This window comes from Dipodomys merriami, unplaced genomic scaffold (assembly GCF_024711535.1).
Source record: "Dipodomys merriami isolate MVZ:Mamm:240054 unplaced genomic scaffold, mDipMer1.0.p SCAF_21, whole genome shotgun sequence".
Taxonomy (NCBI): Eukaryota; Metazoa; Chordata; class Mammalia; order Rodentia; family Heteromyidae; genus Dipodomys; species Dipodomys merriami.
In genome coordinates, this window is record NW_027203493.1 from 16,028,431 (window position 1) to 16,052,404 (window position 23,974).

The 23,974-nt window shown below is 40.2% G+C and overlaps 1 protein-coding gene across 3 annotated transcripts in view; it reads left to right on the forward strand.

Annotated features, from left to right (window-relative positions):
* Slc1a2 (solute carrier family 1 member 2) overlaps positions 1-23,974 on the forward strand; it is a 135,742-nt gene that overhangs the window by 101,714 nt on the left and 10,054 nt on the right. For all 3 annotated transcript variants that reach the window (XM_070032593.1, XM_070032594.1, XM_070032591.1), the window contains exons 8-10: positions 1,820-2,014; positions 6,828-6,962; positions 19,814-20,045. In XM_070032593.1, the coding sequence (XP_069888694.1) occupies positions 1,820-2,014; positions 6,828-6,962; positions 19,814-20,045 (562 nt within the window). The remainder of the gene's footprint in view (positions 1-1,819; positions 2,015-6,827; positions 6,963-19,813; positions 20,046-23,974) is intronic.

Sequence of the window (23,974 nt, forward strand, 5' to 3'; positions counted from 1 at the left end):
AGTGCCTAGATAGCTGAGGATCCCAGCCATCAACCAAGCCTGAGTAGCCAATATATGCCAGTTATGCCATCTGGCAATCTGTTAAATAGTCCCAGGAATGAATGAGGGAAAAGGCAGGAGAGCAACAGAGGGATTCTAGCTTATTAAAACAGCTGGGTCAAGAAGCCAAGCATCTCTGGATACAAAGCCTAACATATCACCTGGACATCTGAGGTTTTAGTAATGAGACATCTTCATATTCTTTTCTTCTATCAACCTAAGACCTTGCAGTAAGCATTCCATAGAGCTCTGAGCTATAATCACAAAGAATGTTCTGCTACAGAAACTCTGGTTCTTCTAAGGTCTTACTGGATCTTGTAGGTAGTTCATGATGCAGACTTAGTGATCTCTAACTTCACAGCTTCTGGGTTCATTAATTCTGAGTAGGTTTTGGAATCTTCATTTGACTCAGCTGTCAGTCTTCTTCCACTCTGAGAGACCATACCTTGCTGTCTGTGTCCAGCCTGGTTAGACCCCAGTAGAACGAGGTGACTAGAATTCAAGCTGTAAACTCATGAAAGAAAACATCTCCAAATGCTGTCTGCATTGGAGGTTTTCCAATTTGCTTTGCTAATATTTGAACAGAAAAAAAAAATCCATGCCATTCTGCATTGCTCACTACATTTCTTAAACTTTGAGCCGGTCATGGTGGTGCATGTCTGTAATGCCAGTTACTCAAGGGAGTGAAGGTAGAAGGATTATAATCTCAGGCCAGCCTGGGCAGAAGCATGAGCTCCCACCTGAAAAAAAAACAAACTCACACACTAAAAGCAAAAAGGACTAGAGTTATAGCTCACGTGATAAAATGCTTGCCTAGCAAGCATGAGGTTCCTAGTTTAAGCCCCAGAACTGCCAATGGACAACTCTAAAGCAAATCCAGCCAACTTCCTGTGTACCCCTGTTTACAAGGATAACATTCTGGCCTTTAGTAATACTTATTCTTGTAGGTCTCCTATTTTAGAGGACATATAAATGCATCAGGGCTTCTAGCCTTTGAGACTAGGTCATATGGTTTAATTTCTAACCCCTGTGTGGAAGGAGTGGGAGTGAAGTCCTCACCTACTGTGCTTTTGATTAGCTATAGATCACATACTTTTCTGCTCCGTGTCATTGTAAAGACTTAGAGTTGGCTGATGGCCCTGTATTTCAGAGTTGGACTGTACGTGCAGTTCCCCAGTGAATTGCACAAAGCTTAGGTTCATGCAAAGGGTACTTGATATGTTTGTCCAGTATTCTCCAAATTAGTAGGCCCAGCTCAGGGAAATTCCCAAGGGCTGGATGTAATCCATGTAGTCATTTTGTTGGAAACAGCATTTCTATCATAAAATGAGAGGTCATTCAAAAATTCCCCATTCCATTTTACCATTGACAGCTGATATTTTTCTGACACATTTTTTTTGTAGTCCAGTTTTTGTGAGTAATCAGATGTGCTTCAATATTTAATCCAAGATGAAAACAGAGACCAAAGGAAAAAAGAACTTTTGAGATATAAGTAAATCTCAAAAACCAAGACCAACAAATCCCCCCCCCATTAGCATCTCAATGAGATTGAAGTTGAACTTCTAGCTCAGTTGTTCATAAATTGGATCTGGATACTGCTTTGTTTTCTAATGTCCCATTGTTGATTGGAATAAAGGGACAAAAATGTGGCAGTGTCTTTCCTGTTTTTGTTTTGTTCCTGCTTCTTTAAAGGAAATTTAATGTTCCCTCTCCCTCCCCCTCCCCCTCCCTCACTCCTCTTGCCTCACCCCCCCCCCCCTTCTCTCTCTCTCTTCCCTAGTGCTGGAACTTTGCCTGTTACTTTCCGTTGTCTGGAAGAAAATCTGGGGATTGATAAGCGTGTGACTAGATTTGTTCTCCCAGTTGGGGCAACCATTAACATGGATGGAACAGCCCTTTATGAAGCAGTGGCCGCCATCTTTATAGCCCAAATGAATGGTGTCATCCTGGACGGAGGTCAGATTGTGACTGTCAGGTAAGTCATTTGACAGAGGCTACTTGAATTCAGTTCTCCTGGTAGACATGCCATGAGGGAATAACAGAAAAGACTTCACAGAGGAAAAGATTGTGATCAGAAAGATGCTAACTCATGTTCATTCATTTTACTTATATTGCACATGTCAACTTGCTCCAGAAATTGAATATTACTTGATTGGAAACAACCCTGTGGTATAGGCGGGATGGTTATTTTTATGCCCATTTAATAGACAAGAAAAATCAGGCTCAGGAAGCATGGTGGTTTGCCTAAGGCCACACCTCTAGTCATAGCTGGCAGGGCTGTGACTGGGATTTACTTCAGCTGCTTCTCATCCAAATTTTCTTCCCTTAAAATATGTTCCATTCAATATTCCAGAGAGTGGTAGGAAAATGATGAAATACTGAGATTCCTCAATATCAATCATATTACAAATGTCACATACTTTTTGCTTTTACTAAAGGTTTTTTTTTAATAAATAAGAAACCCATATATATTCATCATGAGAAAAAATTTTGGAACATACATCCTCTGAAGAGATTGTTTAAAATATATTACTTCTCCATAAACTTAAAGTTCCTATCTAATAGCCAGGCCAAGTTTTGAGTTTCTTGCTTATAACTAGAATCACTAAAAATATCAAGTCTTCCATCCACTTAATGTTGTGTTGACCTGATAGCACAAAACAAACTCTTTGCAATCATTTTAATATCATCACTCGCGCCTCACTTCGGTTTCAATTAAGTTAGAAGACAATTCCTGGCTTCAATTAAAGTAGAACAAAACACCCCCCCCCGCAAAAAAAAACCCCAAAAAACCAAAAACCTTGATAAGCCAGCTATTGGTCTTATTCATGTCCTGTTCCCACCTACTTGTGTCTCCATGTCCCCTTACATGTAAATGAGGAAGTTATTCAGAATTTGAGTATATGAATTGGTCATTTATATCAGACTGAAGGCAGCTCAGAATCTTACTTTGTCTTATAATAACACTGTAAAAAAATTAGAATTTTAGCATCTTCAAAGACAAGTGCTTTCTACTTTACCACTGGTTCTCCTATTTCCTTGTACTTATACCTGGCCTGTGTCACCTGCCCCCTTAGACCTTTTTTTTTGGGGGGGTCTGGTTGTGGGGCCTGAACTCTGGGCCTGGGTGCTGTCCCTCAGCTCTTCAGCTCAAGGCTACTGCTCTACCACTTGAGCCACAGCACCACTTCCGGCTTTTTTCTTTTTGGTTATGTGGTGCTGAGGAATCGAACCCAGGGCCTCATGCATGCAAGGCAAGCACTCTACCACCGAGCCACCTTCCCAGCCCCTCTTAGACCTTTAAGACACTTAATTTTATGAGTTTAGACTCCAAAATTTATGTTTTCTTTCATGTCTCAGATTCCATGAGATCAGTAAATGCAGAGGTAGATGGGTCACATTCTATGACAAAGCTCCAGTAGTAGAAAGAAAATCCCCAAATCCTGTAATTGCCCAGGTAATTAATTATAGGAAAATATTACGTAGATACTGAAATACATCACAGTGTCTATAATGATAATAACTCTATCCTTTTTGGTACCTCTGAAGTGATAGAGGTGAGTGAGTGTGTGTGTGTGTGTGTGTGTGTGTGTGTGTGTGTGTGTGTGTGTATGGAATGACCAGGCCTAACAATCCTGAAGAGAGAGGATAGTCATCATCCTTGTTCTACAGAATAGTAACTGAGGTGCAGAGGTCCTATGACAAACCTAGAGTCCATCCTAGACTATGTTTGACAGAGGCCTGAGTCAAATCTCTGTTCTGTAGCAATCTCTTTGAAGTATACATCATCTCTGCTTTCTGACTTTGGCCACAGGAAGATGATATGATAGTAGTTTTCCCCAGACTGGGCATTGAATAGGGGTAATCCTCTGAGTTCAGGGTCAAACATTGTCCTTCGCTCCTCATATCTCAAACTCTAGACAATGTGGTCCACCTCTGTGCTAGAACCACAGACTGTTTTATGGTTCATTCTCTGGGAGTCTTTCATTGGCTAGGAACCCACTTTACAAAACTTTCCCGAAGAAATGGCGTTTACAGTTTTTTTCTCTATACAATGAGATTATTAAAAATCCAAACTTAGGGACTGACCAGTGATGTAACAATAGTGGAAAAATTGCCACTAGCAATGTTCCTTATATGTTGTATGGGCTAATACTACAGTGAAATCTACTTCAGAGCCTTCCTTGATTTAACTAGTTCTGAGGAATTTACTCAGCTTGGGGAGATTTTGAATAGATCAACAATTTCTCCTTTCTCCTTAGAAACATTAAGAAAGACTTAAGGAATCTTCCATGTGCACTAGAGCTTACAAGGGCAACAAAGGAAGGAAAACCCACCAGGTCTAACATACAATATGAAAATGTAACTAATAATCACATTTATTCTGTCAGCTAGACTGTATCATCTGGTGGATTTCTCAAAGACAGTCTTGTCCAACCAGCTCATTTAACAGAAGATGAAACTGAAACTCAGAATAGTTCATGAACAGGCACCTAGACAAATACCTAAAAGTCAGGTTTCCAAAGGTTATGCATGCTTCAACTTGTTGTGAATCTTTTAGCTGGTGGTCATCCACACAGATGTAGAAAATAGATATTGATATTTGTACAGATAGGAAAAATGCAGCACAGAAAGTTGAAATAAATTGCTTAAGACCACACTACTTATATGTGATAAAAAAGATTTGAACTCAGGCCATCTGGGCCCCGTGCTTTTAGTCATTACACACTCTGTTTCCTCTATATTACACTTCTGGATTGCACATGTTAGTTTATCTAATCTTTACAACCTCTGTTTGATGAACGTACTCTGGAGAAGCAATTACTACGTATATATACTTTGTAGGGTTACTATGAGTTCTGTTTGATGTTGTGTACACACAGCCTGGCCAGTCTCCAGGAACCAGCCCTAGAGAAGTGAGCCAGGGGTGTGGAAGGCCAGGTAGGGGGCAGAAGCAGAGGGAAATCATTGACCAGAAGCTATTGAATTCTCCATAGGACTCAGTGATGACCCATTGCCCATAGAAGGCATTATTTCCCATAAAGGCATTATTGGAGTGAAGGAACCAACTTCCAAGAAGAATGTTTCTTTATAGGATTTTGTCTTACTCAACCAAAAGCTAGCCAGATAAAATACCCACAAGGCAGAGGGACACATAAGAGTGACTCAGCAGATGCAATGAATGCTGTAAATACAACGATTAAGGGCAAGATTGTTCCGAACCTGGAAAGTTCCCCTTCCCTAGTGGTTTGTCTGTCTTGGGGAAAAGGCTGAAAATTCCCACCTTCAAGTTCTTTGGGCTTTAGGAAAGTTTCCATTGCAAAGCAGCCTCACCCAGACTTGATTTCCTGATTAAAAAAAAAAAAGTTTAAATTGACTCTAGGGATTGTGAGGTATAGTTATCCTTTGACTCTTGAAAGTTTCTGAACTCTTTATGAGTGAGATATCATCAAGGTCTTGTTTTCTGTTGTTGGTAGTTTTTTTTTTTTCAGATGAGAAACCCAGGGCACAAAGGAGTTAAGTGGCCCAAAGTCATGCGATTAATAAATAATAGAGCTGTGGTTTGTACCTAGGTTGTTCAAATGTAGAACTTTCCCTGATAACCATGCCACTTTTTACTTGCTATAACCCAGGTGGATTCAAGGGAGATAGAGTTCTTTAAACCTTGTCACCAGCCTCGCACTGGTGGAGCCAGGCCAGATCATACCTGCCACAGGTGTTTGTGCTCTGCCTGAGCAAACAGCCCACCCCAAAGAATCTCCAAGGGCACATTTCCTCCAGTGTAAAATTAGGTGAATTCAGGTCTCTCACAGTGGAAAGTTCCTGGTCACCCTGATGGTCTAGATTTGGTTAAAACTCTCTGAGAGGCTGGCTCCAATCTGGAGCCTAGAGTGCTTACTCTAGGAACTCTAGAATGCTATAAGCACAAAGAAAACTACTTCCTTTTCTTTTCAGCACCTACACATCAAGTTAGAAGTCTCTGTTTTCAAGGTCATCCTTCTTTTTAGAAATTACAGCCTTTATTAATAGTGCCCATTGACTTCAAAACTCCAGAGAACCCGAGTGTCTAGACAGAGCACTTGAACTCCAGATTAACTTTCTCCAAGGAACAGACTTTAAAATGGTGCTGTGTGTCCCTGGCATTGCTTAGGGGTGTGTGGGGAAGACTATGAGATGTTTCAGAACAAAAGCTTCTCTTTATTTCATTATTCTTTATTCCATTAGCCTTACTGGGCACTCTCTAAATAATGCATTTTCAAGCTTAAGGATGCTTGGAATCTGTTGATTTCTTTCCTTGGTGTCCACTTCCTTGGGTCTGGATATATCCTATCCTGAGTTTTCCTGTTAACATTGGCAGTGGCCTCCTCAGATTGTTGCAATGTAGTTCAAATGATTGGTGCTCAGTGGCATAGAAAACAAGCAAAAAAAATGAATGCAGTGCTGTTTCCTGTGGGAAGATTAAGGATGATTTGTTTTTTGTCTTTAGTATTTCCTTGCCTGATTTCAGAGCTACAATAACCTTATTGAGCCTAATGATACATTTGGAGAATTGGGTATCAGGATGACACTGAAGCTCCATCCAGTTCAGGAATTTATGAGCTTCCATCATAGTTGAGCACAATCCAATTCTTGGGTCTCTGTGTTTTAGATTTCTCTATTCCCTGGGAGGGGAAAAGGAGAAGAGCTTTTATGGCAGGAAAATTGCAACTTGAGATGGGCGGGGGGCGGGGAGGGGTGTTGCCAAGATCCTTTCTCTTCCCATGACCTGGACTTCTCTGTTCTCACAGCCTCACGGCCACACTGGCGAGTGTTGGTGCGGCCAGTATCCCCAGTGCTGGGCTGGTCACTATGCTCCTCATTCTGACAGCTGTGGGCCTGCCAACCGAGGACATCAGCCTGCTGGTGGCTGTGGACTGGCTGCTGTAAGTGCCTGAGGATGGGGTGCTGCTGGGAATTGTGAATTCTGCTCCCCAGGGTTGGACAGGTGACAATGGTACAGAAAGACCTTTGCCCATCTCCATGGCAACTCTATCCCTTCCTCCCCACAACACTTTCCCCTAATATTTACTGGGAGCCAAAGTCAGAAAAGATAGAATCTTTGAAGGGTCTCACAGTCCACTGGAGGGAGCAGATAGTTTCTAATGCCAAGCTAAAAGTACAGCAATAAGGAACCAATCTCTGACGCATGCAAAGAACCTCAAGGCATTATACTGAGTGAATGCAGCTAGACACAAAAGAGTATGTACTGTAGATTCCATTTATATGAAGCCCTACTAAAACTTAATCTGTGGCAATAAAAAGAGATCAATGTTGGGGGAGGGAATTAACTGAGAAAGAACACAGGGAACCTGAGGAGAGAGAAAAGTTCCATATTTACACGAGAATTCATGTGAATTCTCAGGTGTCTGTACTTGTCAAAACTCATCAAACCATGCACATAAAATTACAATTCATTGTTAATAAATTACAGTTTGATAAGGTATATTATAAAAGGTTTACAAGCAAAAGTACAATGATACATAGATATAGATATAGGTATAGATATAGATATAGATGTGTGTATATATATTCTGGTCTGAAATGGTAGGGCAGAATGGAGAGAATTAGAAAAACAGTGAGAAGATGGGCACCAGTGGCTCATGCCTGTCAATTAACCACTCAAAAGCTAGAAGCGGAGCTGTAGCTCAAAGTGATGGAGTGCTAGCCTTGAGCAAAATAGTTCAGGGATAGCACCCAGGCCCTGAGTTCAAGCCTCACAAACACCACAGAGAGAGAGAGAGAGAGAGAGAGAGAGAGAGAGAGAGAGAGAGAGAGAGAGAGAGAGAGAGAGAGAGAGAGAGAGAGAGAGAGAGAGAGAGGGAGGGAGGGAGGAAGGAAGGAAGGAAGGAAGGAAGGAAGGAAAGAAGGAAGGGAGATGAAGAAAGAAAGCAAGCAAGAAAGCAAGCAAGCAAGCAAGCAAGCAAGCAAGCAAGCAAGCAAGAAAGAAAGAAAGAAAGAAAGAAAGAAAGAAAGAAAGAAAAAAGAAAGAAAGAAAGAAAGAAAGAAAGAAAGAAAGAAAGAAAGAAAGAAAGAGAGGAAAAGAAAAGAAAAAAGAAAACAATGAGAACAGGTACTGAATTTGGGGGCTTACTCACCCTTTATATATTATGGCATTTATTTAGACAAGACAGCTGGGATTCCAAAATGATGTCTGGTTGGGAAAGATTATGAGATAATGGGATAAGGGAGACAAAGAATTGGGTTTAGATTTGCACAAGGAGGAGGGCAAAGGGAAACTGAAGCATTGGTAGTGGTTTGGGGTCAGAGCACATAGTAGGACATCAGTAAATATGTGCTAAGCTCATCCACACCTGTTGCTATGTGATCATCAGATCTTGCTCACACAAGAAGAAAACTGGTTATACCACACTTGCTCCCCCATGACTTGTAGCTTTACTTACTCCCTTGACTATTTGTCATTTGAGCCTTAACTTGCATGGCCACTCAACTTGCACTCACCTCAACACTGCTGTGATTATGTTGCCTTGTCTCTTCTTCGACTTATTTTCTGAGTCCTTAAAAAAATGTACCATGAGGGTTCATCTTTTTAAAAAGTTATGGTAGATACTCTTCCCCATTATAATGCAAACGCCCTTGACAGGAAAATAAAGTAAAAGTATCAGCAATGAGGAAACAGAACTGGTGTTTGTTGGGTACTGCAAAATCTTCAGATCATTTAGTATAGTTCATAGATAAGGTAAGTGGGATTCTGAAGGGTTAAATCTTTTGCCTGATGTACAACAGAGCTTATATGACCAGAGAAGGGCCCTTCATTCTATTCCATAATTCTCACACTCTCTCTCTGTTTTTTTTTTTTTTTTTTACCAAGAGGTTTATTGGTAGAGAAAAGGAGCAGAATATGGACAGGCCTATGAGAATCTCCCATGAGCTGGGGTTGGAATGTTTGCCTCTTAATAGATCATGTTGCAGTTTAATTTTCATTACACTTCATTTAATATTTTCAAATTTCCATTTTCAAAAGGCAACTGGGCCAGGAGAGATGGAATTGGTACCATTATGGCAGCATGACTTTAGGTTCTCTTCATTCTCTCTTTGTCTTGCCACCTTCCATCATGTGATGATTGCTGTGTTGTAACATGGCCTACACCAGAGTCTGGCGCTTTGATCTTGGACTTTTCAGATTTTCCAGAAGTATGAAGAAACAGATTATTATTTTACAAGTTTACCCAATTTCCTGTATTTTCTTTCAGAAACACAAATGGTCAAAGACATCCCTAGTTCTGCAAAATAACCTATCAATTTTTTTTTTTGTTTGAGCTGTGGTTTTTTTCCCCTTCCTTTCCAGAAATAAGCCCAAATAAATAACCTAAATTGGGACCAATTGTGCATAATTGAAGCCTCAGCCCCTCTTAGAATTCAAAACCTCTAGACTAGTAGACCTGCCTTTGTGGATTTCAGTCTTCTTGGCAGTTATTTCCTTCCAAGCCTGTTGGATTAGAGTCACTTCATGAAACATTCAAGACCCTGCCTACTTCTGACCTAAATGTTAGCAAATGGAATATGAGGGCTGGGTCCTCCCACATCACCCCATGCTGTTGTTCACATGCTCACAATTGCACTGGAAAACAGGGTGTTATGTCACCAGGGCTAAAATGTGCCAGCAAGCAAGAGCTGGCTGATGAAAAAAGAATGATGGTACATTTAGATGAGCTATTTTGATGAAATCATATAAGAAAAAAATGCTATCCTAAGCTGGACTTGACATGAAAGTTACAGATGAAGAGACCTTACTTCTGAAACTCAGAGAAGCATAGGGAATCAGAGAAGCAAGGAAAAGAAGAACCACAAGGCAAGGCTAAACTTGGTTTGTCTATAGGACTTTTGGGCAAGTCTCTCTCTCTCTCTCTTTCTCCCTCTCTCTCCCCCTCTCTTCCTCTCTCTCTCTCTTAGTCTTTGCTCTGTGATTTGTTCAATGGCTACAGTAACTTAAGATTTGATGAAGAAGTCTAAATCCCATGCCTTTGAGTGCCCCTCCCAGTTTTAAGATGTACCCTTTGTTGGTGATGGATGTATCCTGGGAAGATGGGCCTTGGAGCCTGTTGCTGGGTCAACTCTGCTTTGAATTAGTAATGGGGCCACATTCTTTCTCCATGTGGAGTGGAGTTCTAGAAACAAGTTCTTGGTGGTGAGCGCCATAACTGTTGAGTGCTCCTTGGTGACTAAGTGGGTGTGGGGACTAAGTTGAGGTTGGGGTGTCAGAAAAGTTGGCTGCTCTTTAGAAAGAGTAGTTTATGGAGGGACAGCAAAGGAAACAGACTATTTTATTCCAATTTAGGCAAAATCTGTAAACTTTTATAACTATAGCATTTTTTTCCATTTAAAACCAAACAAAGCCTTCAGTGACATTTAATGTGTCACAGCGTTTGCCAACTGCTGGAATGCAACCAGTGGGCAAGTTTAGCTGCTCTGTAGATATTGTGGTGCAAAGTAAGATTCCAGGGTCCTGCACTGTGTCTGAGTCTTAGATCATTGGTGAGGCAAGACTGCTTAAAACCAGAACCTTCTTCTGGGTGTAAGAAGCCCTTTATATTGGAATTCTTGGCAGGTTTTTGTAAGAAACATCACCAAACCACCTTCCCCCTCTCTGATGTAAGCAAAACAGTGAAACCTGAGAGCCAGTACCAGGGAGAGGTAATGAACAACCTGGTCTGGCCACAAGTAGAAAGGGAAAGTGAGAATAGAATGAAATCTAAGTGGATGTAGGGCCACTTATCCTATGGGATTTTTCTCATGAGATCTTTTGTGGACTCATGTTTGCCTCATAGACATGTATATAATTGACACGTAACCCTTATCCAATAGGACATACTTCAGAGTTCCTCCCACTAGCATCGAAGAGAGCTTTGTTCTCCATAATCTGATAGAGAATCAGGAGGCCTGGTTGGGGCCCAGAATTAGCATTTCTAACAAGCTTCCAAGTGATGCTGATGATGCAATCGGAAAGGATTGGATGAGAGGCAGGGGGCTGCTGAGTATGGATTGGATGAGAGGCAGGGGGCTGCTGAGTATGGAAGTGTTCTAAACTTTTTCACCAACTACTGGCAGTATGAAGATGCTTTGGAATGATGCAGGATACTAGTAACTAATGTTTAGTGAACGCCCTTAAGTGTTTGACATTGCTCTAGGTTGCATGAACATTCTACATGGGTTTATTTGAATGTTGCACTAAATTACAAGGCAACTAATAGTATATCCCTATTTTCATTTGAGGCTCAGCATCCTGATTTAGAGGATATTAAATGATTGAGCTGGGATTCAAACCCAGACTATCTAGATGTTTCTGGTTTCTCTGGATCTGCCTATATGAGTTTTCTTCCCCTTATTAAAATACACACACACACACACACACACACACACACACACACACACACACACACACACACACACACACACACACACACACACACACACACACACCAAATACAAGACACACAACTTATTTAACCTTGCCCTAATGCCTGTTTAAAAGAAAACTAATGCTTACATACTTCATATCTCTGAAGATTCCAAAGGTTTCTATTTATCTAATGTGTACTGGATTTTCCTCATATCCTCAATGTATGTCAGCACTACTGTGGAATGTGGCTCATTTTCTACCTAGCCTCTCCCTTTCCACTAATGTGTCCCTGACTCAAGACAGTGGGATCTCAGATCAAAGGAATGGAGTAGGATTATAGTTCTGCACAGCAAGATTAGTTCTATTATATCACAAAAGAAACATGTGCTCATGGAAATGGGTGAGGAACTCAGGAGAGCAATAAATGAAAACATCTCTTTCCCCTACCACTGAAGCACAAAGATTTCTCTGAAGTTCTGTAAATCACTGTTAATCATGTTTAGTAACACAGGAATTAAAATGTTTAATATTAGACATTCTTTTCTTTAAAAATCCTTTAGAATTTCCCACCCTGGTGTCTCTGCAGCCCTGGATTTCACCTTTTCCATCTTCCTGCCATGCTTATTCCCCTTATTCTCCAACTCTTTGGGTCTTTCCCCTTTCCCCTGCTTTCTCTCTCTCTCTCATTTCTCTCTACTAGGTAGTTTGGGTCTCTCTGTTTCCCTCCTTCTTAGCCTCACTTTCAGCACCCAAATATCCAACCAGTTAGTTTGCTAAACAAAACTAGGCCTCTCTGTCCAGTTTATCTGCTTCCAAATCAAACTCACAATCCATCACATCCTGCCTTCTACACCCACCCACCTCCCACCTCTTCCCCACTCTGCCCTATGCCATAATGAATTCAGTCAGCTCTCCATGTTCTACACATCCTCAGGTTCTTCCAATCATGGTAGAAAACATTTAGGAGTCAGGCACTGGAGGCTCATGCCTATAATTCTAGTTACTCAGGAAGCTGAGATCTGAGGATCATATTTGGTTCGGAGGCAGCCCAGGCAGGAAAGTACAGGACACTCTTAACGCCACCAAGAAAACAGAAATGAAGTTGTTGTGGCTCAAAGTAGTAGTCCCTTGAGCAAAAGAGCTCAGGGGACAGTGCCCAGGCCCCAAATTCAAGCCGTAGGACCAACAAAACAGACAAATAAACAAAACATATTTAGGAAAAAAATGCATCTAAACTGATCATGTAGTTCTTTTGTTTTTTTTTTCTATCATTGCTCCCAAAGCAATATACATGGCATTTCTACTCTATTGGGTAATAAGAAGTAGAGAGGCTTAAAGTATAGAGGAGGATTGTAGAAGTTATGAGACTGCAAGGCACAGGCTCAGCCCTCAAAGACCTTACGGTTTATTACTGAGGTAAAATTTAAAAAAAAAAAACCAGTAGATATGGTTGAGAAATTCCAGCAGTGGGCTAGGTGTTAAAAGAGGGGTATGTATAAGATTCGGAGGAGGTAACCTCATCTCTGCTGTTCACTTGGACTAATAATAGTAACATGCTGAGCCGCAAAGGGTTTGGCACTTGTTTTGTGTCAGGTCAGCCTTTTATAGGCGAAGTGCTTGGTGGAGGATCTGTCAGCAGTTATTATCTTCTCCACGGGCTTGGGGAGGATGGGAGATTGCTTTCCATATCTTACAAATGAGGAAGCTGAATGGAAAAGGTAAAGTAGCTTGTCCTGCCGATGCCAGGATTGCAATTCAGCCTGGAATCCCAAGCTCACCTTCTTATTTGGTGGTCAGGCAGGGCTCCCCTTCCTTGCCTCAGTCCCATGTGGTTTTTAACCCTCTAATACCCAGAATCAGGCTAGCCTGCTTCAGGCCCTGGAGAGTCTTCTGTTAACACTGTCTCTACAGATAGTTTCTCTGTACTCTGCCTTCTGAGAGCACTATTAAGTTGAATTATATGAAACTGCTTATGGAAATATCAATTTCATATGACTCAGCCCAATAGAAGGGGCCAGATAAAGCTGCGATTGGAGCTGCTCCCTCAGCCTTATTTTCCTGTGAGAACCACGGCTTTCACATAAGCCCATATCTCCCTGACTGAGGAGTTACAACGCAAGAGAGAGAGACAGAGCACCTTGGCAAATGCTTTTCTTCAAGCCAGCCAGACACAGTGATTCATGGGAAATGATCTCCCAGTCCCTTGCCATTCTTGGTTCCTGGCAGCTCTGGAACCAGGACAATGTTCTACTATCATCTCTGTACCCTTATTGTAGCCCTGACACACCACCAGACTCAAACATTGCATCAACAGTTCTAATTCTTTTTTTTTAACCAAGTAGCTTTAAAAAAATAACTCCCGAGGCCAACATGAAAGACATAGTTTCCTGAGAGGTCAGAGATCATTTTTGAGAGGAAAATGAAAATGTTTGCCTGAGGAGAAACTTTCCACGTGTGAACCACAAATTCTCATATCCTGCTATGGGCCACAGTTGGACTTCCCCAGAGTTGGTCAAACACTCCCCTCATGGCCTCAATGGTGTTTACTTTACTTTGCAGTATTTTCAGAAAGAAAAGTACACATAGGGTATCCATGGTTGGCCTCCTGGTTAGGCATCCTGAAAATTTGCCAGAATGCTTGTGTAACAGGAACCTGGCAGGACAGGACTCTGATGCTATGGATTAATTCAAATTGGTGTCCATACTCTCTGACAGATGTCTTTTAACTCCTGCGTCCCACTTGGAACTCTGTCTTCCTAAACTTACCCCTTATCCTCTTCTCTTCTGCAGTGATGGAACAGAGTTCCTCTGCTGAAAGATGTGGCCTCCTTCTCCCATTTGAGATCCCATTCTCTCAAATCTTTCAAGGGAACTAGCTCCCTAAGTTACTCCTTCTCTGTTCCTTGGGTTTCTCCTTCTCTATTGGTCCCTTCTCTTTAAGATTTGAAAAAACATTCAAATATTCGACTTTTTAAAATAAAACAAAATTAAACCAAGTACCTTGCTCAGTGCTTCTGCAAATAATTATCCTCTTTGTCTTAAACACTCTTCACCTTACCAGTTTTTACCTACAGCATGCTACTTTTGTCCCTGCCTCTGTAGAGAAACTGCACCTGGCAGTTCAATACTGCAAAAGAAGTATTCCTGAACACTCAGCAATAATTGGCATTGTCTGCCATGCCCCTTGCCAAAATAATTTATTTACCTGTGAAATGTCAAATTGCCCATTTCTTAAATCTTGGTTGCCCTCTGCATTCTAGCCTACATTGTCTATTCTTCTCTATATTCTCTCTGAGGCTGAAATAAACATCTTTGTGGTATCTATGTTTTTCTACACAATAATCCCTACTTTACCCCCTGCATCCCAGAAGTATTTTTTAACCATCAGACTTTCTTTCTTGTGCCCTGACTAGACCACATGTTTTACATTCGACATAATCAAGTTGAAGTCAGAATATGTCCCAGCCCACCCATTTGTGCCCCCTACATACTCTGACACCATTTACTGGTTAACCAAACCAGAACCGTAAGAGGGACCCCTGACTATTTTCTTTTTAATTTCCTATAGCGGATTAGTCCTCAACTCTTGTGATTTTTGTCTCCTAAATTTCCATCGAATCCATCTTTCTACACACTCACCACATCCTCACTAACTGATTCTACTCGTTTTTAAATTTTTATTGTATTGTAAAGATGCTGTAGAGAGGGGTTACAGTTACATGAGTAAGGCGATGAGTGCATTTCTTTTCGAGCATTGTTACCCCTTCCCTTGTTGTCCTCCTACTCTCTCTTCCCTCTCCACCTCTCTCACGCCTTCTTCCACCTGGAAGTTGTAAAGTTCATTTCCAGTATTCTGTCTTGTGAATATCATTGTTGCAATGGGTCATCCTGTGCCCTTGTTTCAGTGTTTTCTTATTCCCCTTCCTCTCCTCAAATTAGATAAATGTATATACAAGATGCAGGGGACCAAAATCAAGTACAGTGACAACAGAGGATATACCATAGGGAGGAGAATATACAACGGAAATAAAAAAATTACATAGTACATTAAAAACAACAACAACAAAGGAAGACTTCTTGTGTCCATATCTTACTTTTTAGTCTTGTTCTTTAAGCTCTTCAGTATGCTGGAATCTTTATTTTCTGGACCTGATTAATGAGACCATGTATGACTTAGTTCTTACTTTGACTCTCTTAGTGCTTACTTTCTGACTTAGCCATCTGGAATTCTTCTGAGTGCTCCTTTCTATTAGATTTCATGTGTATTGTTTCTCTCCCTTCTATAGTTCATTTAAAAAACCTCATTCTTTGGGTCTAACTCAAGATACTTCCACTGGATTTTTTTTTTCTGTGCTCCACATGTAATAAAATATCCCACCTACAGAATTCAGTAACACCTAGTCCCCATTCCTATTAAAACACTAATCTCCTAGTTGGGGAGAAAAGTAAAGAGAATAGGGATTCTTGGAGAAAAGAGAACATCTTGTCTCATTCCTCACTCTCTTGAGCACTTGTATAGTACCCTGTACATATTAAGATGCTCACTACACATCTGTTGAATGAACAATTCACTTAAAAAAAAACACCTTAGCATTAAAGCACATGAACAAGTTTAAAAAAACAATGTTTCCATGCTTATGGGTTCCTGAAAACTGTAATAAATACTTAAGCCATAGAGGGTGTTCTTTTTCATTGTACTTAACTCTGGTAGCTTTCTGTGAGTTTGGGACTAGCCTCATTCCCTACTTGATGCTCAGGTGAGAGAGTCAGAAGACCTATATTATAGCTCTTTCCTCAGGCCCGGGGCTCTCTCTTTATGTAGGCTCAAGCATCAGTCTGCTTCTGTCCTACACAGATATCTTCCATCCATTCCTTCCCTGATGATTGTTTCTATTGCCAGGGTTACTTTGTAAATTTAAAAAAATCTATTGTCTTAGAAGAGGTATGGCAGTGAACACATGCAGGGAAAGCTCACCCAGAAATCCTATTCCAAAAACGGCTCCAGTTACTGTTTTAGAAGGAGGTGTCAATGAAAAAGTGAAGAAACAGGAATCTATGAATGTATGGCATCCTCTAGGTGGAAATGGATTTTTTAACCTAGGGGAGTGATTAACTTTTGGATAGTGTTTTTGGTCAACATGATGATCTATGAGTAGAAATTGTCCCCCCAAAAGGGAAAGAAGCCAGACTACAAGCCTAAATTATGAATTATGAATGGATTTTATATTCCCCCCAATCCTATGAAATAGACATTTTAGTTGCATGCAGAAAATTTTGGCTGAGGAAGTATCTAGTCTATTCTATTAACTATAACAAATCACCATAGAATAATGGTTTACTCATAATAGAAGTTTATTCCTCATAGTTCTGAGCACAGAGAAGTCCAAGATGGGTCTAAATTGAAATAGTTAGTGTCTGGTGAGAGCCTACTTCCTAATTGTCATCTTATCACTTTGAGCTCACTGGGCATAAGGAATAAGGAATCTCGGCTGAGTCTCTTTTGTAAAGGCACTAATCTAATTCATCATGACCCCACCCATATGACCTAACCACTCCTCAAAGGTCCTCCTTCATACTATCATCACTTTGGGGATCTGATTTCAATATAGGATCTTAGAGGATGGGCATGACTATTAGACAATAGCAGCAAATTATCCAAATCACGCAATTAGTAAATGACTGAGCTAGATTATTGTCTGGCTCAGAGGTGTTTTGCAATGTGTGGCAGAATGTATTTAAACTGAACTCTATGAGTTTGCAAGGATGTGTAACCTTAGGAAGCCACTCAATCTCACCAGACCTCCAGTATTTTTCATGTATTAAAAGTAGGTAACCATTAATTAAGGATATATAGATATTTGATTCAGTACTACAAATAATATATACAACAGAAATGTAAGCATTCATGCCATAATCATCACCATTTTTACCACCATTACTATTACTTTTGGTCACTATACTTGCCAATAAAGCAGATTCTTCTGGGCCTCAAGATCAAGGGGCCCACAGTGTTTCTTTTGAGACTTCAGCATTCTATGGAGTTTAGGGATTGGCCAAGGGTATTGGACACATGGTAGGAGGGATTTCAAGTTCAGAATGAATATTCCTTATTAGAAATGCTTAGCACCAGAAGTGTTTCAGGTTTTTTGCTTTTAGATTTTGAATTCTTGCCCTATTCCCAATGAGAAAGATTGGGAATGGAACCCAGGTTGAAACACAAAACTCATTCTATGTTTCACAGAGAGCTTGTTCAGATGTGATCGGTTTTGTGTAGTACTGGGTTTGAACTCAAGCTTTCACATACTTGCAAGGCAGTGGCCACCCTGGCAGTAGCCACAGGACAGTAGCCCTGTTTTTTTTATGGATGATTGTTGATAAAAAAAAAAAAAAAAGGTCTTCCTTCCTTCCTAGGTGCATGTGTGGATGTGATCTGCCAATGTGGGTCTTTTATCATCACTATGGTAACTGATGTGTATTACCACATGTGACTCTAATTTGAGAAGTAATTTAAAAAAAAAACTATATAGAGCACTCAGAACCTCGGCGATTTAAAACATAGTGGCGCTGTAGCTCAAGTGGTAGAGCGCTCGCCTTGAGTTGAAGAGCTGAGGGACAATGCCCGGCCCAGAGTTCAAGCCCCACGACCGACAAAAAAAACAAAAAAACAACTATATAGAGAAGTAATTGCATGGACTTTTCTGCCCAGGCTGGTCCTCAATCACTATCCTACCAATCACAATCTTCCAAGTAGCTAAGATTACAAGTGTGAGCCACCAGCACTTGACCATACAAAATAATTTTATATAAAGCTTTTAGTGCACTTGCATTCTCTCCGTGGCTTGTTACATAAGATCAGGTGTGGAAATGTCCTCTTTGGTGTCATGTTGGTGGTCAACATTTGAAGCATTTTAGGGTTTTTTTGGTCTAGAGATAGATGCTCAAGCTATGCAATCAAATAGTTTAAAGGAGGACCACAAATCCATAACAAACACATAATACAGCTAGTTATCAGTGTTAACACAGATGCTTCCCTATATACAGGGTTAATGTTTTCAGGGGGAGGTTGTAACTGAAACTAACATGTTTGGAAGTTCTATCTAGGAACTTCCAAAATATTTTTGAATCAACTTGGTGAAAGTTATAATATTAAAAGTACATATCATGTGTTAAGTGATATTTTTCAGGTTCTCAATACTAATTTGGCTTGTACTTAAGGATGTAAAGACACAACTTAATCTTTTTTATTTTTGGTTGGTCATGGAGCTTAAACACAGGGCTTGGGTGGGCTGTCTCTGAGCTTGTGCAAGGCTAGTGCTCTACCACTTGGAGCCATAGCATTACTTCCAGTTTTTGAGTTGTTAATTGGAGATAAAAGTCTCACTGGGACTTTTCTGCCCAGGTTGGCTTTGAACTGTCATCCTCGGATCTCAGCCTCCTGAGTAGCAAGGATTATAGGCGTGAGCCCAAGTGCCCGGCCCACAACTTACTCTTAAGGACTGAATTAACATCCCTGGTGATGATTTTCTAAGAGAAGTTAACAACCATCATATTTTTTTTCAAGCCAGAACATAAAATAAAGGTTTGAGGAAAACTATTCTTAATGCTTTCTATATCCAGAAACACCCTTAGAGACATTCAATTTTTTTAGGTTCACAGAAAGAGCATGATAAAGTGTTCTGGATTTTTTCAGGATACCTAGTCACAACACACGTTGATCAAGGAAAAAATTGTAGCTACATTGCTTATTTTACAGCTATGTCTGCTGAGGTTAGGGATAGACAGCAACGGCTGGGGGTGGAGAGAAGGCAGAGTCAGTTCACATTGTTATGGGAAGATGGATTTCTAATGATGAGAGAGTTCATGTTTCATTAGTTCTTTTTAGTGGAATGAATAAATCAAATTAGCAGAATTAGTATGATATTTTTAGAGAATAGTTTAAAGTAGGAGCAACTGCTGTGTGCAACTAGGTGTAGGTGGAGCCTGGATGTTAATTTGAGGATCTGAACACATTATTTTTCTCTAATTATTTCTATCCTTCTCCTTTTTTTTTTGGTTTGCTACTATTTATTGATAATTTAGTATTCCTCAGGCATTGTATTAAGCACTTTACCTATGTTATCTTGTTTAATTTTCATCCAAGCCAGTGGCAAGAGTATAATTATTGTCTCTTCCTGACAAGGAAATCAGGACTCCTCCTCCCCTCCAAAAAAAAAGGAAGAAGTCAAGGCTCATAAAAGTTGAGTCACTTATCCCAAATTAGACAGAGGAAAAAGATAAAGACAAAACTCAACCCTAAATTCTCTCTTGTTCCACACCTTGACCTCTCTACGCCCATGATCTCCTGTCTCCTCACTAAACTCTGTTCTTTCTCACCAGGGACAGGATGAGAACATCAGTCAATGTCGTGGGTGACTCTTTTGGGGCTGGGATTGTCTATCACCTCTCCAAGTCTGAGCTGGATACCATTGACTCCCAACACCGAGTGCATGAAGACATTGAAATGACCAAGACTCAGTCCATTTATGATGACATGAAGAACCATAGGGAAAGCAACTCTAATCAATGTGTCTATGCGGCACACAACTCTGTCATAGTAGATGAGTGCAAGGTACCTTTCCCATTCCTGGATATTGAGACCTGTATCTAGTAGTGCATGCGCAATTTTTTTTTAAAAAAAAGCCTTGCATCCATTAGTGTCATATTTTTTGTAAAGTATCATGTAACCAAGCTTCTATGAGTCTCAGATCATCTAGCTCTGTGTCTAACATGGGGGAAGGTGTTAATAATACCAATACCAAACAACAATACTAATACCAAAACAGCCAATCAGTTGCTTGTTTCTTCCACATGGTATATACAACCATTCTGGTTTTCACACCACTTCACTAATTTGGTTAATTAATTTGTCTGACTCACCCAAGAATTTACGATTGCTAGAGCTTTGCTAGCTTTCAATTATTCCGTTAAATGTTCTATTCTGTTTCAAATGAAACAATAAGAACAATTCCTAGCATATGCCACTTGATTTTTACAGCACAAGAATTTCTCCTGCTGTGTATCACATACTAGTTTTTGTGTCCCCACATTAGCTCTTGCTAGCTATCTGTTCCTTAATTATTTTTGTGGGAAGGGTAAGTTTTGATATGACTTACTTTGTCTCCAAAATGGGGAAGCCATTTCAAGAACAACTCCCTTTGACAGCAAGTATCCAGAGAGGTATTTTTGAAAATAGTAGCGCTCTCACATGACCTGGCAGTGCTACCTTTCCTGCAGTGTGGATGTTCTGGGTGCTCCTGCAAGCTCTTGGGTGCTAAGTCTTCAAGCTGATGGGCTCTGGCTAGCTTTCATTGTAACTAACTTGACATTGTTAAAGACAAAGGGTCATGATCAGAGTGAAGCAAACTTGGACAACCCCTAGCAGAGGAAACAGAGACAACTTGAGGTTGGTTTGTTAAACATGATTCCATGTATGCAACGGGCCAGTTTGAACCCAATCCAGATCTAGGGTACTTTCAGGCAACCTGTTGATAAAATTCCATTTAAGCTTTAACTTCTGCCTGTGTTACCTCTGAGACATTCCAAATATATACCATGGTTTCTGCAGGATGGTTAAGGGTGACACAAAAGTAACTCTGTTTAATGGACTGTTTCTAGATCCAGATTCTAGTGGAGCAGACACAGACTTTCATCTGTCTCTTTTCCATCAGATACATGTGGATTCATATGTGGGTCTTGATACAAATTAGGGAGGAAAACTACCCACCAAGAAGCAATTGGATAATTAATTAATTCAGTAAAAAAAAAGTAATTTAAATTAAAAATAATTTAGAGATATTTTCTTAATCCATCCTCTTGGAAAATAAATATTTTCTCATCTGAGTGAATGTTTGGGATTATACCCCATCAAAATATCATTTTGGATCACAAGGGTCAACATTCTCATAGAATGGCTTTATGTTCTTTTATACTTAACAGGTACTCATCGTGTGCCTTGTAAGGTTTGAGTGTTCCCACTCTATTTCTGTGAGATCTTATATTTTGATCACTTATTATTTACTGAGTACCTTTATTACCATAACTCTGAATTAGGCAGTAGAGAACACACAAAGGGTGCAGGATTTTTGGTTGTTGTTGTTGGTTTTTGTAGAGGAAATAAATTTTGAACCCGTCATTCTTACACAAGGAAGAATAGTATAAGACAAAATAAAATTATCACATATAAACGTTCATTCCACAGTTGTTTATAAGGAGAATCGTAGTGGTTGTCAGTAGTGTGACACTTTTGAAGCTTTTGAGGTGTGTGTGTGTGTGTGTGTGTGTGTGTGTGTGTGTGTGTGTGTGGTGTGTTTTAATATTGTCAAGAGCATGTTTTGATAAAGGAAGTATTGCAGGTATAAAGATCTTAGATTTCAGACATTCTGGATTTTCTATTTTTTTGTTTGGTTAGTTGGGGTTTTTGTTGGTACTGGTCCTGGAGCTTGAACTCAGGGTCTGAACGCTGTCCCTAAGCTTTTGTGATCAAGGTTAGTGTTTTACCATTTAAGCCATAGCTCCACTTCTGGCTTTTTGGGTGTTTAATTGAAGATAAGAATCTCACAGTCTTTCCTGCCCAGACTGGCTTTGAATCGTGATCCTCAGATCTCAGCCTCCTGAGTAGCTAGGATTTCAGGCGTGAGCCCCGGCCCCCGGCTGGATTTTTCTTTTCTTAAAGGACATCAGGAGAAATGTGCTTTATATTTTTAAGCAAAGCAATTCCATCTCTAAAGTGAGATGCTTATTAACTATCCCTTTTACTAGGAAGTAAATTCATCAAAAGTGAGATTTGGTCATTTATCAGTATCCTGCTCTGGTTCTAAAAAATAGTGTCTGGTATATAGTAGGCACTCACTAAATATTTGTCAAGTGTATCTTTTTAACATCTTGATTACATGCTATATGTCAAATAGCCATTTTTGTTGGACAGTTTCACCGAAATAAGTTGTTCAGCCTCTGTATAAAATTGTCTAGCCACCCTGTCACCTACAGATGTGATGGTCAGTAGCATGGTCAGTCTATGTTCAAAGTGAGCAGGTCTTGATGGAAATGGGCTAATTGGCTTAATAACTATTTGAGATGTTTATAGTTTCAGTGAATGGACTAGGTTCATCTCAGTGAACAAGAATTGGTTCTCAGCCTTTGCAAACTGACTCCCTTCTGCTCTAGGTTACTTACTTGAGTTGACACGGATGTGGAAGGAAGCAGCCAGGGGTTTTCACCAATATCTATTCCTTTAACTTTCCTGCTAGTCAGGGCACAGTCTCAGCTTTTGTGTCTTTTGGCTTTTTTTTTTTTTAACCAGTCAGTATGGATAATGTCAAGACTTCCTGTCAAGGTCCTCCCTTTCTATAACCCAGAGGACTGATAAAATGTGCCTGAGAGTGGAGTCCCATCTTTAGTTTGGCCAAGAAAACCACTGAACCAGCTATTTTTGAAACATAGGCTCTAGTATTTACAAGCACCCCTCCCCAACCTTGTCCATCCAAGTGTCAGCTAGTTCCACCAAAGCCTCCACATTGTGAGTGACAATTTTCCATGGCCATTGATCTGATTCATCACTGACAGCCAAATAAGCACATTCAAGGTCACAGTGAATAAGAAAATTTCTCCAGAAAGACAGTTTGTCCCTGGCAGTTCGTTGAAGGGGAAACCAATTTGCTGCAGCTCTGGTCAAAACTTTAACCACTTCAAGTTTTGTTATCCCTATGGGTCTCTCTCTCTCTCTCTCTCTCTCTCTCTCTCTCTCTCTCTCTCTCTCTCTCTCTCTCTCTCTCTCTCTCTCTCTCTCTCTCTCTCTCTCTCTCTTCTATCTCTCTCCTTCTTTTCAAATTCTTGCCTGGGAATAGTAGTTTTAAAGTTATACCTCAGCTTTTTAATTTTAATTAGAATAAGTGCATGTGGAACAGTCGTGGCTAATTGCATGGGGCTTGAAGAATGGGGGGAGGGTGTTGCTGATGGGAAATGGAGGATTGATTAGTTTGGTTTTTTTCCCCCCTTTGGTTTGGTTCACAAAGGGCACTTGGTTCTCTGTTTCTAGCATGCTGTATGTTTGTGATGCATGCATTTCACTTCCACTTGGGTAACAAGAAGGTCAGATTTCTTTCAAACATTGCTGCATTTGTCATGTCTCCATATTCTAATGCTTTCATAAATCCAGTCTCTCCATTATGTGGAATATCAGTCGTGGGTTTAAATTTGCACATGACCTTGAGGACAGACAGACAGAAGGTAAGCTAGGAAAACGACTTAGAAGTGGAGAACACCTCCCGGTCTGCATAAAGGTTCAGATTACTTTGAGCCAGGAAAACCTAGTATAGACCTCGTATATTTTATGAATTAAATGTTCACATTGAAATAACTTGGATTGCATTGTCACTGATTTTTAACTTTTAATCTGTCCTCGTTCTAGTGTTTTTTTAGTTTTTAAAGCCAAAATAGTTCATTTGGTAGAGCCTAATTATCATAATTTGTGATTTTTTAAATTGAGCATGTGTGTTGAAT